Source organism: Mauremys reevesii, linkage group 21 (genome assembly GCF_016161935.1).
Source record: "Mauremys reevesii isolate NIE-2019 linkage group 21, ASM1616193v1, whole genome shotgun sequence".
Taxonomy (NCBI): domain Eukaryota; kingdom Metazoa; phylum Chordata; order Testudines; family Geoemydidae; genus Mauremys; species Mauremys reevesii.
In genome coordinates, this window is record NC_052643.1 from 6,619,252 (window position 1) to 6,637,680 (window position 18,429).

Sequence of the window (18,429 nt, forward strand, 5' to 3'; positions counted from 1 at the left end):
AGCTGAGGCGCTGGCTCACTATTCAGAATATGGTTTTATTTAGCATGGTAAGAGCAAGTATACTGTTGATGGGGGGGAAACGGTTTTTGTACCATTTTAAATGCCTTTGTTTTTATTTTGAAGATGATGGTTTCTCTTGCAAATATTTGGTGCATTGGTGAAAATAGCTGACTCTAGCTTGCAGAAACCATTTAATATGCAAAATATTTTAATCCACCTACCATTCCCGGGCGAGCTTCTTATAAGCCTTTTTAATGTCAGCCTGGCTGGACGTCCTGCTAACCCCAAGGATTCTGTATGGGTCAAAATCCACTGCAGACAAAATTTGCAGGACCAAGACCAGAACCAGGACCACAACCAACGAGATGCTTAACTTTTTCAGTTCCATTTCTCTTCCTTTAGGCAACCTGGACAGGAGAGTTTCCATATGCATAAGACAGAAGTGCAAAACTAGAGACTGATGCAAAATCCAGGAACCCCTATATTTAGTCCTGGACCACTGGCAAAAGAACTGAAAAACCAAAGGCCCCATCTCCTTCAAACAACCAGGACCAAGATTCATGTCTTATACTACTAAAAAGGTAGGATTTGGGAGAGAGTCTGTTCCAGCCCTTGCATGTCATGAAATATCACATCATTCTAATTATAATTTTGCTTCACCTACAGTTCAACATTTTAGTAGCTTCTATCTTGAGAATTCTAGAGTAAGAGACCTGTGCTTTACACCTACTAGCCATTCGCTACCAGTTTTCAGGTATTAAAAAAGCAGTAAACTGTAGCTGTTTCTGCCATTCCATCATCTATTCATTTATCAGGACTAGCAGATACTTAAAGGACCAGTACACTTTTCTAAATGCTAGTACTACACTAGCAATCCGAAACCAAAGAACTCTGGTGGCTGACAGTTAGATGGGACCATATTAGTTGAAGGGACAATGCCACCGTGAACTCTAGTCAGTTCCAAAAAAGTGAGTTAGAATATTTTCAGGTACTACATCTGCCCCTCAGCCCCCAGTGTTGTGTTTTTAAATCTGTATTTTCCAAAAATTGTTTCTCTCTCCTGTTCACGTATAAGATCCACAGAATCACCTCCTGAAACTAAATACACAATGACAACTACTTAAAATGCTGCCAACCACACAATTAAATAAAATGAAAGAATACAAAAAAACATTTTTAATAATCTGTCACTGTTATCTTGAGCACTGCTTGCGACAGTTAAGTGAAACCATTTCTCACGGATGGGGTGAGATTTTTAAACTGATCGTGTAAATACATTTATTCACAGATGTTACTTATAACAGATTATTAATAGTGGAGATTTTTTGTAATCCAGTTTTTCACTATTTACACACTTTATTTATAGTCTGCAGAGTTCACATCTTGGGCAGTGGAAATCAATGCAGTCAGTTTTACCATCCGGTTCTTAGAGCTACAATCTTTGGTCTCCAGACACTATCTAGCAGCGGCTGTTTTATTTGTTTAAAGAGAAATCCTAACACTGGACATTTAACAGTAAAATCCCCCCCCCCCCCGCCTTCAAAAATCACAAAAAAATATTTCTCAGGTTTTATAAAACCTTATTGTTATGACATGTAAATTTGGAGGCACGTGATCTGACAGAGCAGCTGCTGCCACCTCGGGCTCCCCCAGGCAGGGGGCTGCGTGGGGGGAAGAGAGAGGAGCCAAGGGACCAGGAACAGGGCCCCCGATCCCTGCCCCCCCCGGCACTGGGTGGGGGGAGCGCCCCGTGCTTCCCAACGCTGCCCCCCAGCAGGGCCCTGCCAGCCCGAGCCCCAGCCCCACCCCCAGGCAGCTCTGGGCTCACCCCAGCCCAGCGCCCCGACTGTCACCCCCACTGCCCCTTGCCAGGCCCCAGGCGGCGCTCGGAGCGCGAGCCCCGGACCGGGCGGGACGGCCCGCGGGAAGGGTCAGCCCTGGATCACATGGGGAAGCCCCTTAAAGGGCCAGCGCCCACCCCGGGCCGGGACCCCTGGGGTGGGGGGGGCGATACCCACCCTGCGCTCCGGCCGCCCGGTCCCCGCTTCCGGCTTCGCCGCCCCGCCTCTCGCCGTCACCATAGAGACGGCGCACGGCTCACTTCCGCTCTCTGCTCCACCCGGTCATAGAGACGGGACTCGGACCATAGAGCAGAGCAGCGCGGCGCTCCGAGGGCTAGCGAGTCCCATCGCGCGGAGCATGACGGGATACAAGCCAAGAAGCCCGGGGTGGGGGATGCCTTGTTGTAACCACCTTTCATGTCGCGGCAGGAGTATCGTGACGTGATGCCATGGTGAGGCATTGGCCCATGTCATCACAGCACCATGACCTGGGGCGTGACGACATGTCATGATGTCAGCCTGTGTCACTGTGGTGCTGCGTCACCATGTGACGTCATGTCTCGATGTCAGCTCATGTCTCCGTCACCATGGCGCTGCATCATAATGTGATATCGTGTCATTGCAGGGGTTCTGGAACAATTTGTATTGTGTGTGTGGGCGGGCGGTTGCTGAGAGCCATTGAAGCAAACTAAACCCTGTATATAATGGAAACCACTTCAAGCCAAGGGGTGCAAGAGCACCCCCCTAAACCTGGTTCCAGCTCCTATATGTCCTGCTGTCACCATGGTGCTGCTGTGTCACAACATGTTGCATCACGGTGCCAGCACTTCAGCGTGGTGCTGCGTCACCCTGTGGCTTCTTGGCCTCACAATATGTTTTTTTCTCTGCCTCTGCATCTCACCTCCGTCTCCCCTGCTCCTCTGTTGGCATGGTAACTGAATTAGGGAGCTTGACCCACTGGCTGTATAAAATGCCAACCCTATTCAAAACAGCCTACATTTCTTCGCTTCCACACAATTATATAGGGCTATTAGTGCGACCTCAAAGACCACGCACTCGGGTCCAAATTCCGCTCTCAGTTGTACCAGTGTAAAGCCAGTATAACGCCACAGGTTGCAGCAGAGTTACTCCAAATTCACACAAACGTGAGAGTAAAGTTTGCCGCTATACATGGAAATATTTTTTCCATGCAGGAATGACAGTACTGGAACAGACTAATGGTCCATCTAGTCTGGTATCTTGACCCATTGCCAGCCACTTGAATAGAGGATGTGGACATACATATACTGCTGTTAGCTGTGCAGTGCTGCTTGATGGGGGAGAATTTAATTGTTTTGGGGGGATAAGACTAGTATTGATAGTGGAAGGGTTACAGGATATTATAGAAAGGTGCAACAGGGGCTTCTAAACCCCTAGAGAGAAGGTAGATTCTTTTAGGGCCCTATGCACAGCCCTGGGTAGAGGGAAAGGGAAGGTGCTGTGAAGGGAGCTGGCGGAAAAGGGGAAGGACGCGTGCAAATCCCTGGGGATCCGCAGGGGCTGGTATCCCACAGCCCTATACGTTGGGCATCTGGGCGGGCGTTACAGGCACCAAAGAGGAGGTCCCTATAGGAGGAGGGGCCTCAGGGAAGGCCGGATCCTATAGACCGCCCCGAAGGGGGCCGGGCTGAGGGCGGATCCCGGAAGGAAGCGGAGCATCTCGGCTGTCTTCTGGCTGCGGCTCCCCCCCCCCCCCCGGGACCCACCCACGGGGGTCCCCGGGCGGCGGGGATGGAGGAGGCGCAGCGGGCGCTGCTGCAGCGGAACCGCCTGCACCTGGTGGGGAAGCTACAGGTGGCTCCGCTCTGGGACCTGCTGCTGCACAAGGGCGTCTTCACGCAGGACATGATCGAGGAGATCCAGGTGGGAGCTTCTGGCCGGACCCCCTTCACCCCCCGCTGCCCTCGCTGTAGCCCCCATCCCTGCTCAATCCTCCCGTCCTCCTTTGTTCAGGCTGCTTCCCCATGCCCTGGGGTCATTGCATGTTGAGTCCCCGCCCATGGCTAGAGACTGCAGTGCAGTCCTGCAAACCCCCCACACACCCTGCCCCCCCCGGGGGTTTGCAGGACCCCCTTAGGCTTGCTGGGGAACTTCTCCACTGAAATGAACCCAGCAGCCGCTAGATGCCATTGTCAGGCCGCTGAGCTGTAGCCGGGACCGTCTGCCCGGCTGTAAACAGCTGAACTTTTGCAGCCCGTGGCAAATCAGAAGTTGTGGGGAGTTCCCTGGGTTTCTGATCAGTCCGTTCAGGGTTATGGCGGGAGCTGCTGTGAATTTAAGTGTTATGAATGTGAGATGGAAGGACAACATTGGAATTAAAGTGGCATAACCCTAACCATGGCGGTAAACAAGCCAAGAGAAGCTTCAACAGCTGGGGGTTTGTTTGTACAAAACCAACAAAGTTATGATACAGTAGAACTTGCCCTGTCATGTGGGAGGCAATGTTGTCTTGTGGTTGGAGTGGAGCACTGTGGATCCGGTGACCTGGTCCTCACTGTACCACTCACTTGCTGACTGATGCAGAGGAAGTTCCTCCGTGCCTCAGTTTCCCTACCTATCAGGGATAATAGTACCTGGGTCTTAAAAAATTCACTGGGCCTCTACTAGGCAGAGGTTTGAATTTGCTAGCCAGGGGCTGATGTGAAAGATGGGAGGGCCATCAATGAGCTGCCCTGGAGTTGCCTGGCTACAGGCTAAAAAGACAACACCCTGATCAGTTTATGTTCTGTTCACATCTAGAAAATCCCCCATCCTTTCTTGTACTCATCGCCACGCTGTTTACGAATTGCTGGGCTGCAGACATGCCGTGCACATGGGATGCTAATGCTTTCTGTCTTGGTTTGGCTCCTCTATAGAGAGCAGGCACTCGAAGAGACCAAGCCAGGCAGTTGGTTACAGACCTTCAGACGCGAGGAAGACAAGCTTTTCCTGCATTCGTCTCAAGCTTGCGAGAAACTGGACAGAATGACCTTGCCGCTTTGCTGAGTGAAGGGGACAGATTCCCACCGTTGCGTCCGCTTGATCTAAAACCAGTTGAATTGGGCTTACGTGGTGGAAAGGGTGATACCTGTAAGTATCAGTGGTGGTGCTGTTTTCGTAATAGACAGCAAAATTGGATACAGCAGTTGTAAACCCTGTTGCTGTGGAGGTACAGGAGGCTGGCTAACAGCTTGTGAAATCTGATAGCCCAGATGTCTTCCAGGATCATTGCTCGTATAGATTATTCCGCACAGCCACTGGGAAAATATAATGCTATCCAATACCACTGAAAACTTTTAATTGGCAGCAATCTCCTAGTGCTGTGCTAATAACTTTTTTTTTTTGCAGGTAACCTCGGTGGTGTCTCAAATCTGACCTCCGAGGACACAAACATTTCTCTTTTTCTATTGGTGAGAGAGGGTGATCCAGTGATTAGAGAAGGGATTGGACATTGGCAGAGCTGAATTCCATTCCTAGCTCGGTGTCTTACATGCTGTGGGATTTTGGTCAAATCACAATTCCTCCATCTATAAAATGGGGGTAAAACCTCCTTACCTGTCAAAGGAGTTCTGAGGTTTAATTACTGTAAAGCTAAAGGGTGCTAAGGTTCTTGGATGGAAGGGACTGTATAGCGTAGTATATTTTATTAGCATTTGATGTGTAACTTGTCTACCTATCCTGTTTTTAACTTTATATATTCATATTTCTTGGATAGCTAGTTTCGTTAACAACATTTTCTTTGTTATTCCTAAGGACTTGTCTGCCCTTAAAAATGCTACAGTGGCACAGCTGCGCCACTGTAGGGCTTCAGTGTAGACACCGCTGTATTGACGGGAGGGGTTCTCCCTTCAGTGCAGGTAATCCACCCCCCTGAGAGGCGATAGCTAGGTCAACGGAAGAATTCTTCCATCAACCTAGCGCTGTCTACACAGGGACTTAGGTCGGCTTAACTACGCCACTCAGGGGTGTGGATTTTACGCGCCCCTGAGTGACGTAGTTATGCCAACCTACTTTTCCAGTGTAGACCAGGCCTTATAGAGAGAGTTCTATAAGTATTACAAATTGTTTTACCAAAAACATAAAGGCAGGATCCCTGCCCTGAAGAGTGTCTGCTCTCACTCAGACGAGTCCGATACACAGGACAACAGCAGAGAAGTTGCAAAGACATTTGGGACTGAGAAGATCAGCACAGTAAGGCCTTGAGAAAGGCAAAGGGTTTGAAGCAGGAGAGACGGGGGTTTTGGGAGATCATCCTGAGAATAAGTCATGGCAGGAAAGAAGAGGCAAAACTGAAAGTGGGACCAGGAGGAGGGATGCAAGGATCACGTAGGACAGAGGACATGAAGGAGTGAGAATTTAGGGTGGGATTTAGGTAGGGGTGGAGTAGAGAGAAGTCTTTTTATGAAGGGCTTGGCCTTTTCAGGGTGCTTTAATTATTTGGGTGGGGTGAGGAACGGGGAGAGGGTTGCTATTCCTAAGAGCACAAGCCAGGAAGAAAGGGGCAGGTGCCCTCCAGGTGATGGTGAGAACAAGTTTTGCTGTGTGCTCGCAATTCCTGTCCACTGTTGAGTCTGGTCCTAGCCTCAGCTCCCACAGTTCTAATCAAAGACTCGCAGGGGAAAAGTACAACTGCTGTCCCAGCTCCAAGCAGCAGGGCGAGAGGCTCAGTTACCTGCAATCAGCAGTGCACCATCCGGATCCTCCAGAGAGAGGCCTGCTCTCTGCTTCGTATGCTTTTATCTCTTGCAAAAGTCTATAGGAAGGGCAGTAATGCAAGGCCCAAATGTCTTATACCTTTACAGATGGGAAGGTTCATGAATATTTGCCTACCCCAGTCCAAACCGTGACTAAGAGATGCCAAGAGTCAACACGTCCCAGTGCAGCAGTTCGGGGTAAGCCGTCTCCGCTTGCCAATTCTTGGCTTACATCCTATCTGTCCTTCATTCCTTCTCCTCTCTCCCCATACCTCATGTAGATCCCTTCAGCCCATCTTTCTCTGAGAGCCTCAGGGTGGCCCACATATTGTGCCAATCCACCTTGTGGATGGAGCACCCTTTGGAGCAGTGGTTCTCAATCTGCAGCCCAATCAGCACAGACCTGCGGCCCATGTGACATCCGCAGGGCCATACAAGTATCGGATGCAGCCCACATAACACATTTTTGCAGCTCACAATGGTTGAGAACCACTGCTCTGGAGTGTATTAGTACCGCTCCATAACTCTGCTGGAGGCATTCCCTCTACCCTTTTGCCATCGGCTAGCTGATCATGCTGTCTACACGTTGCACCCATCCCCTGCTAGTCCAGGCACCTCTTCTGAGCAATGATGATTTTCTCCCTGTGTGCAGTGACTAGCAGCCCCCTGCAGCCATTTCCCTCTCTGAAGCAGGTATCTCTGCGTACTATTACTTGTATCAAATCCATAGTGTTTGTACACATTTCTGGCTAGTGTCTGAGAACCTGCTAGCCGCTAGAAGCACCCAGAGAAGAAAATACCGAGCCTAAAACCAAGGCTCTGTCATAGAGGATCCATCCATCGAAGGTGGGAGAGGTGCAGGCCCACGTGTACTAGTGCCATGTAATTGTTGATTTAAGATGGAATGTAATCAGTCTGAACAACTAGACGCTGTCAAAAGGAAAACTACTTTGAGTTGTAACAGTGATTGTTCCAAAGACTTCTATAGGCTAGGCTAGTTTGCCTGCTGCTTAGGAGAGGGTATTTGGGATGGTAAGGCTCTGAGATGATTTCCCATCCGATTCTGTTATGACAAATGAAGCTCAAATTCACAACTCTCTGGTCAATAATCTTTAGCAGGCAATGTCCAAAGCCATGATAAATGAACCCCCAGAACGTCACTCTCAACATCTGCAGTCCGATTATGCATGTAAAGGAACAATGTTTCTTTCCTGTGTGTGGCCGGGAGCGAGGAGGAGTTCAGGTGTGACTGAACATGTTAAGAAATGGGTCAAAGCACTGGAAATATTTGCATTAATATTAATCCCATTAAGCAGGGACCCAACCCCTAACGAATGTGAAGTAGGCGGCGGAGCTGTACGTCATTTCTCTCTCATCACATGTTGTAGGTTCTGCGGCAGAGACATCCAGGAGGAACTCAGATATGGTTAGTTTCCTGTTTCTACGTATGTCATTTTTACTCATTTCTTACCTGAACTACCTCCTTTTTCTCCCCCATCCCACCCACTTTGCATCCCATTTTCAAAAGTCAAGGGGACTTAGGCTCTTAAGTCTCTGAATTACAAAGATATTTAGGTGCCTAAAGGTGAAGCAGGTGTCTCGTGTAATTTTCAAAAGCATCTATGCAAGTGAGGTGCCTAAGTTCCATTGAAAGTCTGTGGGAGTTAGGTGCCTATCTCACTAAGCTATTGTTGTAAATCTCACTGGGGGCCTGCCATTATTTCAAGTGACCTTTGTAAGGTTCTGTCTATGCTAGAAAGGATTTGCCAGCGTACTGGGCAAAAGAATTTTTTTGCCAATATAGTTTCTACCAGTTCCCTGAACGAAACAAGCAGCAAAAGGAAATTTTTGCTGGTATAACTGTGTCTAGGGGTTTTGCTAGCCCTAGAGCAATCAGTTATGGGTGTGATTGTCCTTCCTCCCCCACAACCAACTGAGCTATGCTGGCAAAACTTCGAAGTGCCTAGCAGGTCTCAATCTGGCCTCCAGTGCCAAAGTTAATGGGAGTTAGGTGCTTTTGAAAATGTTTGCCTGCAGACTGGTAACTTACATTTCTGCTTATTTACGGTTCATTTGAATCAAACTGTTCTGTGTTGTTGAAAAGATCATTTAAATAATTACTGGCAAATGTGACTTTGATGTCCAGGTGTCAGATGCAGCATCTGAGGGAGTCCTGCTGCTTTGACTGGGGCAGTTCAGATTAGAACAATTGTCACACCACACTCGCTCTTCGAATTACATTAAATACAACATAAATGTGACCAATAACGCATGGTCAAATATTTTTCCCTAAGCAATTATCATCAAGACAACTAATAATTACCTAGCGCGACACTTAAAGTGTGCTGCATTCGTAGAGTGGGTATTTTGTTTTTGTAATTATCATGTGAAATATACAAATAAAAAAAAAAAACCACTAACTAAAATGCACTGCACACATTCATGCAGCATGACCATTATAAGTTAAGCTAGTATCATGAGAATATAGACCTGCATGTTTAGGAAAGTGGAGGCCAAATCCATCCCTGATGTAGGTCAATGGAAGTGAGTTTGACCCTGTATCCATTTCAGTCAAGACCCTGATTCTGCTGATCCTGTTGACTTCAGTGGGATTCTGCATGAATGAAGTAAAGCTGGATGTGCGACATTATCCCAGCTGCTTGTATTCACTCGTATAGGGAGCAATGTTCCCTCTAACTTTTTACGTCCGTGTGCGGAATGAATTTTGTTATGTGCACCAATATGGAGGTGATGTGAGGTGAGGGTGGGGCGGAGCTGTTTGGGGTGCGGGAGGGAGCTTAGGGCCAGGGCAGAGGGTTGGGGTGAGGACCCTGGCTGGGGGTGGTGCCGGGGTGAGGGGTTTGGGATGTGGGAGGGAGCTCAGGGCTAGGGCAGAGGGTTGGGGGCTGAGGGCTCTGGCTGGGGGTGCGGCCGGAGATGAGGGGTTTGGGATGTGGGAGGGAGCTCAGGGCCAGGGCAGAGGGTTGGGGTGAGGGCCCTGGCTGGGGGTGGGGCTGGGGATGAGGGGTTTGGGATGTGGGAGGGAGCTCAGGGCCAGGGTAGAGGGTTGGGGTGAGGACCCTGGCTGGGGGTGGGGCCGGGGCGAGGGGTTTGGGATGTGGGAGGGAGCTCAAGGCCAGGGCAGAGGGTTGGGATGAGGGCTCTGGCTGGGGGTGCAGGCTCTGAGGTGGGGCTGGGGATGAGGGGTTTGGGGTGCAGACTTCCCTGGGGCTGCAGCGGGGAGAGAGGACTCCCCCACAGCCGTCTCTCAGCACAGCAGCCCGGGGCCGAGGAGAGTACCTTTTCCCGCCAGGCGGCTCCGGGGCTGGGGCAGAGGCGCCTGTCCCTGGCTGCGGCAGCTTCGGGCCAGGGGAGAGATGCTTCTCCCTGCCTGCACGGATGCAGCTGCACAGCTTAGAGGGAACTTTAGGGAGCATGGATTCCATTATCCATCTGTCATCCTGGGCAAACAATACATTGAGTTTACAGAAGCAATCAAATGAGCTTCATGAAAGCTGCATTTTTGGTTCTGAGTTGCATCCCGCTGGATTAGCTGGTGGACACTGAACCAAGGAGGTTGAATTTAGTTTGTCTGTCTGACTGCTCTCCGGTGGGTATGTGTGCCAGGCCTATGTTCTGAAAGCTGACCCGTGTGGTTACTGCCTCATCATCAACAACGTCCATTTCACCGAAGAGTCTGACCTGTCTTCTCGAGAGGGCTCCAACATAGACTGTGAGAAACTGGAGAAGCGCTTCAAGTCACTGCACTTTGACGTCCTGGTTCGACGAGATCTCAAAGCTCAGGTAAAGGTGGAAGACTAAGAGGCTATGCTGCAGGTGAAGGTGTGGTTGTAGCAAGGGTAGGCAGACCTGTCCTAGCTTCAATCTCACTAGTACAGGTAACCGTCGTCGTTCAGACCTGGCAGCACAGGCTAACTGCCTGAGGACAAGCCCATCAGAGAGCCTGTGTATGTTCTTGGGTGGCTAGCCCTCACTGAAGTCTGTGCCACCACATCTACATGGCTGCTGTTATCTGTGCTAGCTAGATGAAAGCTGGTATGAGTCTCCCTACCTGTGCTACAATCACACCTTCGCTTGCAGTGTAGACATACCCCAAAGGTGTTGCTAGAGGGTGACAATATGTGCTCCGATGGGAAAGGCACATAACCCCCCAACCCAAAACTTCAGTGTTCAAAGAGACCGCGAAAGCATTACTTTCAAATCTTGTCTCTTGCTGTTATAGTAACAGACGAAAAAGGAGTCCCATTTTTGGCGCTTTCTGGGCTGAGTTTTTATTCCTGAACATGATTTATAAGTAATTGTCTGAGGGTGTATTTATTTGATATCTCTGCCTGAGATTCTCCCTGACTGGCGTACCCAGGGGCTTGATTTTCTGTTTGTTCTTGAATGATATAATAGTTGATATTAAGCAGGACAGTCCATCTCCTGGCATACCTATTGAAACCAAAACAAACGAGTCTGATTATTTTAAAATCTGTGGCGGAGCATTGGTGTGTCTGCGTACGCTCAAATGCACTGCCTTCCATTGGTGCTGCATTTGGGAGAAACGCAGAAATGAGGGTGTCCTTTAAAACAGCAAAGTAAATCTCTGTGGTTAAATGGCAAACGTTAAGTAGCAGTAGATTGCAATCACCCTGAACTTGCTCCATCTGACAGTGGTTCAGTGTCCCATGTGAAGAAAATAGGGTTGGTCTCCCTGTGGACACACATCAGTGTAACAAAACTGTAATCACACCTGGCACTGATTTTAACAGCCTTGCTGGCAAAACAGAGGGCAAGGATTGACTGAGCCGTGGAGCGAGCAATGGGTCTGCTCTCCTCCACAGCAGCAGTGTCTCCAGATCAGCATTGAACAGTGCAGGGAAGCTTGTCTGTGCTCTTGGGCGGGCCAGTCTCCGGGGAGCACAACCTGACCCCTTTCAGCAGCATGGGATTGCTAAGGGGTAGGACTAAAGGTAAGAGTTGCTGACCTTTGCAAATGTGTGTAGGACATTGCCGGGGAGTTGCAGCGCCTGGCGAGGCAGGACCACAGCGCTCTGGACTGCTGCCTGGTGGTGATCCTTTCCCACGGCTGTCAGGTAGGAGGATCGGCGATCTCGTTCATATCTCTCTGGGCGTGTGGGAGAAGCATGCTCCTGAAAGGTCGGTGTTGATTGCCACTTTCCCTGGGCATCAGAGTGAAGACTGGTTTCTTCTCCCTCCTGTCCTGATCTTATCCAGTGGACACAGGCCATTGGGGCCTCTCTCTTCCAGGCATCATGCTATGTAGGGTTGCCAAGGGAAAGGATGTTCTAACTGCAGTGCTGAACTAAGTGTACAGTCCGATGGGGGTTACCTGCTCACCATGCGTGATGGGGGCCTCCCTTGGTGGTAGGCCCGGTGGTTGCTTTATAGCTGTAAAATGTTGTGATGAGGTGTTTTCTCACAGGGGTGACAGAAACCATATCAAACACAAGCTCTTTCCTACGTTAATCTGACCTTGCTGCTAATCTCCCTTCCTGTGCCCCTTATAACTCTGGTCTAACCTTCCTGGGACACAAAGTTTATGGTGAATGAAACAGTGAGGGGAGCCTCGTGCTGGACAATGTTTTGTATGGAATAATTCTACATCCGCCAGGAGAGCTTCCATGGATCAATGGGGGGTGTATAATGAATCCCTGGATTACAACAGCACCTAGCTAGAAAAAATGTGGTGAAATTACAGAAAGAAGACCATTTAGGGTGGCCGTTAAGCAAATATTCAAATTAGCCTGTGGGTAAACTAGAGCTGACAAATCCCAGGTTTTGGGGGAGAAGTGGGGGCCATTGGAAGATCAGGGGCATGGGTTTCTGGAATTTAGACTATTTAAAATAACTTATTGGTTTTCTCTCTCCTTAACTCACATCCTAAATACCAGAGCATTGGATTCATCCCGGCATCCAAGGAAAGACTTTTAAAATGGGGATTATTTATACTAGAGGAAAGGTTGGCCTGTTGCCTTTGTGTTAACAGCCAGTGGATTTTGCTCTTTCAGACCAGCCATATTCAGTTTCCCGGGGCTATTTACGGCACGGATGGAAAGCACATTCCCGTCGAAAAGATTGTGAACTTCTTCAATGGGTCCCATTGCCCAAGCCTGAGAGGAAAACCCAAACTCTTCTTTATTCAAGCCTGTGGCGGAGGTGAATATTGGCTTTAGCAGTGCTTTGCCTTCGGGGCTCCTTCAGGAGGAGAAGCAGTTGTCTGGCCTTTTGCTTGTGCATTGGCACTTAGGGTATAATAATGCTGTGTCATCTCTTTCTTTTGCTGATCTTATTCCCTTTTCTCAGGCTGTCTTCTCTTGCTCTGTGCCCCATATTCTTGTTGCTGAGGTAATGCACTGATTGGCCATGGAGAGTGAGGTTTCTAAAGACGTCAGAGCCGGAGGTGTGTTCCACTGCACTGGAGCCTTGAGCAGAAGGAAGCAAACTGATGCAGCTTCTGTATGGCCTCTGCCATGGCTGATTGTTTCAGATTTCTGTATTTGGCTCAGAGCATCTGGTTGGCATGAATGGACTCTGTGCTTGAGTGAATTGCAGGTGGCTCCGAGTCAGCCAACATAGCAGAAGATGAAACAAAAGGCTCCTTTAGTTCAAGGACCATGTTTGCTAAGGGGTGAGAGGGACCCACTGCTTATTTCTTACATATGTAACAGAGAAGGGCTTTCTGGTTGCCTCTTGTAGAGCAGAAAGACCGAGGATTTGAGGTGGATTCTGATTCACCTGTAAACCAACCTCATGGAGGTTCCGTAGAGTCGGATGCAACTCCCTTTCAGATCCAGCCCGGTAACTTGGATGAGCCAGATGCCGTAGCCAGCTTACCCACGCCCAGTGACATCTTGGTGTCCTATTCAACTTTTCCAGGTGAGACAGCCTAAGTAAAGCACTGGCCTAGCAGGGAGGCAGTGGCTAGAGCACTGGTCTGGGATTCAGGGGACTTGGGTTCTATACCTGGCTCTGCCACTGACCTGCTGGGTGACCTCGGACAAGTCACTTCCCTGCCCTCTGCCTCAGTTTCCCCAACTGTAGAATGGGGATAATTTACCCCTTTGTAAAACGCTTTCAGATCTATGGATGAGAAGCGCAATGTGAGAGAAAGGGCTTAGTATGTATTCTGACTTTCCCTCTTTCAAAGCCTTAAAGAACCTATTCTTTGGTGAGTAATAACACCCTGCATTTATCATCTGAGGCTCTGTCCTTCTCAAACATTAACTGAGCCCCTCACCTGCATGAGGCAAATAATTATTATCCCCACTTCAGATGGAAGAAACGGAGGCACAGCAAGGTTTTGACATGCCCCAGGTCACCCAGTGAGTCTGTAGCACTGGCCACGCTCCCGCACGAAGAGTCTGGATGTTCTAGTGCTGGATTTGGAAGAAGTTATCCATAGGGTGGAAATTCTCCTCCTAAGGGCATCTCCTTATGGAGTTAGGCAGGAAAGAAAGGACTGCTTGTAGGGAATGAGTTCCTTACTTTCCCTGTGTTCTCCTAAGGTTTTGTCTCCTGGCGGGATACCCGGAGTGGCTCGTGGTACGTTGAAACACTGGACAGCGTGCTTGAACAGTATGCTCATACTGAGGACCTGCTGGGCATGCTAGTGAGGGTAAATGTTCCTTTTTCTAACTCTCTCTCTTGCGGAATGTAGGCGTTTGGTTTTGCATTCAGTCAGGCGTTAGACACTTAGGCCTCCATTTTCAATAGTGACTAGTGATTTTTGGGTGCTTCAGTTTTGGGGGGCCCAAGAAGAGATGCCTTGAAAAAGCCTGGTTTTCCGAAAGGGCTGAGCACCTGCCCTCTGAGTATCAGGTCCCTTTCAGGTGTCGCACCCAAAATCACAAGTCACTTTTGAAAATATAGGCCTTAATCTTTGCCTAACGGCCTGTCCTCACCCTGCCTCAGAGCAAAGGACCGTCTGTCCGTCCTGTCACAAAACAGCCAAACGGTCAGAGCAGACAGCAGCAGGCACAATGGTATGTGTTGAGATAATCTCCTACTTGGACGTATAATAGCAAGACATGGTTGTGTTTGTAATGTTCAGAGTTCTCCGTATTCATCTTTCTTAGCTTTTTGCTTTTACTCTCTCTGCTGCCATGGTGAGGTTTTGATTTGTCTCCTGGAACATCCTGCTGTATGGATAACCCCACCGGATGCTTGTGTTAATGTTATTTTTTTTATCTTGACTTGTGAGTGCTGTAATTGCATCTTAATTTATGTGCATGAAATGTAAATGTGTATGTTAATGAACCAGTAAGTTTGAGTATATACTAATTTAGGATTCTCAGAAATAACTCTCCCATATTGTGAATGACCGGTACAGTGTTTTAGAAATAATTCAGTGAAAATCCTAACCTCTCAAACTAACTTTTAAGGGTACTCGTTCCATGCTGCAGCTCTCATACACTGCAATGAAATAGCACAAAAGCCCGTTTTGTCGCTATCAAATGCACCACTGTGTTTACTCAGCAGTGCCCAACAATAATCATAATCATTCCCCTACCAGGAATTGTGTTTTGGGCATACACCTACAACACAGATAGTGGGGAGGTGGTTGTTTTTGTCCATCCAAGACTTGGCAAATGACGTTCCAGTTTTCAGAATTTCAGCTGGTCTTTTGCATAACCCGTGTGTAAAGAAGCATCTACATTGTCTTCAAAACAGGAAAGAAAAATTGTTCTCACAATCTCCTGGACCTGATTCTGCTCCAATTGAAGCCAGTGGCACAATGGCTGTTGATTTTAATGAGCTGAGGATCAGGCCCTCTACTTCTAAAGTGGTCAAACCGCTTTCACTCTGGGAAGTGAATGCTTTGAAATCCTTCGGTCCCAGTGCAGGATTCTTGGGGAGGTGATGGGGAGTCTTAGCAAATACAGGAGGGGAAGAGGGATAATAGACCTTTCTGCTTTGAAAGAAGCGGCATGAATGTGTCGACACAAAAGAAATGACTGATCTCTTGTGAGCAAAGGAAAGGTTATTTGTGATTCATACGAAGAACTGTATGTGTGGGCTGGGCGGGTGTTGACTGCTCTTGGGCAGCCTTCAGTGGTTAGCATCTGATGAAGAGCACGGGGGTGATGGAGTGGCACTGAAGTGTCTTAGAGGCAAAGACCTACAGTGCAGCACAGAGGTTTGACGCAGGATCTGCTCTTGGACTCTTTATCTTGCCCTGCCCTTCTCCAGAGTTGTCTTAATTCTGCCAGCAACCCCCCCCACACACACCTTATAAATGTTAAACCTACCCACTGCCTCTCCTCCCCATTCCCTAACATATACAGCCCTCCTCACTGCACCGATCATTATCTGTGCGTCTCCAGGGCTGGGACAAGCTGTGCTCCGCCACACTCAACCAGCAAACTAGCCAACTCCTTGGTTTTTCTCTTTCCCAGGTGGCTCATGCTGTGTCTGCTAAAGGAAAGTTCAAGCAGATGCCGGGCACTTTTAACTTCCTCCGTAAACAATTCTTCTTCGCAACCGACTAAAGTTGTGGCTGGGAGGTCTCCGCCATACGCCCGGATAGATGCCTCTTCAGGCCTCACGATTCTGCACCTGGCCGTCACTGCTCTGAACCAGTGCTCCCGTTGGCCTTCGTCTTTTCATGGATTAATTTATCCTTGGAAGCTTAATGTGTTCACGCGCTCATTACTGTGAAATAGACGTCTCACCCCCTGCCTGGTCAGACCAGGACTGGTCGCTTCCTAATCTCAGACATTTAAGACCGACAACAAGGACTGAAGGGAAGTGTCCTGCCCTCCATTAGGAGGTTGCAGCCTTGGACTCTGTATCTCTGCTATCCAGAGGGCCATGCCGGTGGCCGTTTCAGGCCCCACTCTAACCATGATTACGGTGCCCTCTACCAGGAGGCGTGGGTGAAGTGTCAGCATTTTGTAATTACCTTTGTGTTTACGCTCTTTGAATCAAAAATGCACCTGAATCAAAAGCCAGTGTTTGGGAGTGGGGAATCGTTTTACAGCATCTGTTGCCCTTTTGTATTAAAGACTCCACTCTTTCTGTACAGTTTGTCTTGCTCTTTTATTCTCTTGTTTTTTCTCCAGTTAGCCTGGCGTTCTCTGACTTCTCTCTTACTGCTAGGCTTCTCCCAGTGTCCGGGGGAATAAAAGCATGACGATTATAGGAACAAAAATATGTTGCTGGCTCTTTAATAACTCCCCTACTAATGAATTATCACAGCCGTCCAGACTTACCAGGAACACCAGAGTAGCTTAGACCAGCTGCAGCTAGTCTGTGATGCTTAATGGCTGATTCTCTATTTAAATAAAATCAGAAGCATGACTCCTTTGGTTGCTGTTTTAAGACACCAATTAAATTATTTCCCCCGCAGCTGACTCATTGGGTGTTGGTCTTATGTACAGTTCTGATTGGCTTTACTGTAGAAACACTGTATGCCTGGCACCTGCACTGTTAATGGTCCTCCGGAGAGAGGGAAGCAGAAGACTTATCTGTGGGAAATGGAGCTGGGGGCCCTGTCATGTGTCAAAGCTGCAGCTAAGCAACATGCTCCTTCTGGACAAGCAATATGGCAGGGCTAGGATAGGTGAGGGACTCCGTGCAAGAAAGGGGAGAATCTGGAGCCCTGCGGTTCGCTACCGTACATTCCCTTCGCTGTGCTGGAACGTGCTCTCTCAAAAGACACGTAAGTTACTGCTACTGTGAGCACTTACTGTCCTTTGCCCCCTCCCTTGACATCCTTGCAGCTTCCCTTAGCCAGCTGGCTTTGAGTCGGAACGTTCCCCAGGCCATAGCTCATCCTGATTCTTGCTCACATGTGCAGGACTGAATTGACCAATTGTCTGGCATCGGTTTTGCTCCTTTCTGGAAGATCAGAGCTTCTTTGTTAGGATCATTTAACTAAAGGCATTGGGAACGTAGGTGGCCCTCAGTCCTTCCAGGCTGTTTCTGTTGGGTAGTTCCCGGCTCTGAAAGCTCAAGGCAGAGAGGGTGAATTTATGGCCTTTCACTAACTCTTTCCAAGTGGGTTACATTTTATAATGGTAGAAAAATGAACACTGGCTTGTCTTTCCCCTCTGCAGGTGCGCATGGAACTCCTGTTGGTATGAGATTTATGGGCTGCTGGGAAGAGATAAGCACCATGGGCTCCAATCCCCTTAAAAGGGTCAAAATGTATCATCAGAAATTATCCTCAGTCTTTGAAAGCCCCCCTGATATTTCAAAGTAGCTTTCAGGTGGTTCCCTGCTCTACGGCATGTTCTTCAGCCAGCAGCCGCTCCAGGATCACCTCTTGGGATTTATAGTTCTTATAATTCCCCCATGTTCAGGTGTGAGGCAAAGGGAGAGTTGGCAGCTGGAGCCTAGTATGGGAATGTGGGGTTGGAAGGGAGTGTGGGGGCACTAGGGTGACAACACCCATTTCTCGTGGCAACCACTGTGGAAGGAGATGGCTCTGGGTGAGGCCCCCCACCGCTCATTCTTGTGTCGTGCTTCATATTCCACTTCCATTCACGTTGGGTTTTATCTAATGGAAGAAAATGCTCCATTGCATCACTTCCTGCAACTGTTGTCATGTGCTTCCATCCTAAACCCTCCCTTTCCCTGAGGCACAGACTATACACGTATGTTGCAAACAAATGTTGATTATTTATTATGCACAGATTCCTTCAGCTCCTCATCAGATTGGAATTTTGTGATTACGACTTTATTTCAAGCAGTAAAAGAGTTTCCCTTCCCCCAGCACAGGGTTAGTCTGTTGTCCACGGCTCTTCAGATTAGTTGTTTGCCATAACCTGCAGAAAGTATAAAACAAAGTGGGGGGGGGGGGAATCAGACCAGAAAACTAAGAAAATCTGTAAACAGGGTCATCCAGA

At 48.6% G+C, this 18,429-nt stretch overlaps 3 protein-coding genes across 5 annotated transcripts in view; 1 reads left to right on the plus strand and 2 right to left on the minus strand.

Annotated features, from left to right (window-relative positions):
- DNAJC16 (DnaJ heat shock protein family (Hsp40) member C16) overlaps positions 1 to 2,227 on the minus strand; it is an 18,138-nt gene extending 15,911 nt beyond the window's left edge. For 2 of the 3 annotated variants that reach the window (XR_005590320.1, XM_039508861.1), the window contains exons 1-2: positions 2,019 to 2,227; positions 222 to 407 (exon numbers count right to left, since the gene is read on the minus strand). Coding sequence is in view for 2 of the 3 variants with exons in the window: in XM_039508861.1 (XP_039364795.1) it covers positions 222 to 388 (167 nt within the window). In the remaining variant the exon portion in view is untranslated. The remainder of the gene's footprint in view (positions 1 to 221; positions 408 to 2,018) is intronic. The other variant, XM_039508862.1, reaches the window with a different exon arrangement.
- A 1,246-nt stretch (positions 2,228 to 3,473) lies between these two features.
- CASP9 (caspase 9) lies at positions 3,474 to 16,601 on the plus strand. Its single transcript, XM_039508865.1, has 10 exons — positions 3,474 to 3,743; positions 4,736 to 4,949; positions 6,662 to 6,751; positions 7,942 to 7,979; positions 10,181 to 10,357; positions 11,563 to 11,652; positions 12,589 to 12,736; positions 13,277 to 13,456; positions 14,086 to 14,195; positions 15,976 to 16,601. Exons 1-10 carry the CDS (start codon positions 3,612 to 3,614, stop codon positions 16,066 to 16,068), a joined length of 1,272 nt encoding a protein of 423 aa, XP_039364799.1. The 5' UTR covers positions 3,474 to 3,611; the 3' UTR covers positions 16,069 to 16,601.
- A 1,645-nt stretch (positions 16,602 to 18,246) lies between these two features.
- Positions 18,247 to 18,429, minus strand: part of LOC120387762 (chymotrypsin-like elastase family member 2A) — a 37,074-nt gene continuing 36,891 nt past the window's right edge. The window contains exon 8 of the mRNA XM_039508874.1: positions 18,247 to 18,348. Coding sequence (XP_039364808.1) covers positions 18,331 to 18,348 — 18 coding nt within the window. The 3' untranslated portion in view covers positions 18,247 to 18,330. The remainder of the gene's footprint in view (positions 18,349 to 18,429) is intronic.

Excerpts from the sequence above, each read along its gene's own strand:
- CASP9 (XM_039508865.1), top strand. The coding sequence starts at position 3,612 with ATGGAGGAGGCGCAGCGGGCGCTGCTGCAGCGGAACCGCCTGCACCTG. Across the intron at positions 6,752-7,941 it reads TCCCAGTGCAGCAGTTCGGG|GTTCTGCGGCAGAGACATCC; the intron begins GTAAGCCGTCTC and ends CACATGTTGTAG. Across the intron at positions 10,358-11,562 it reads GACGAGATCTCAAAGCTCAG|GACATTGCCGGGGAGTTGCA; the intron begins GTAAAGGTGGAA and ends AAATGTGTGTAG.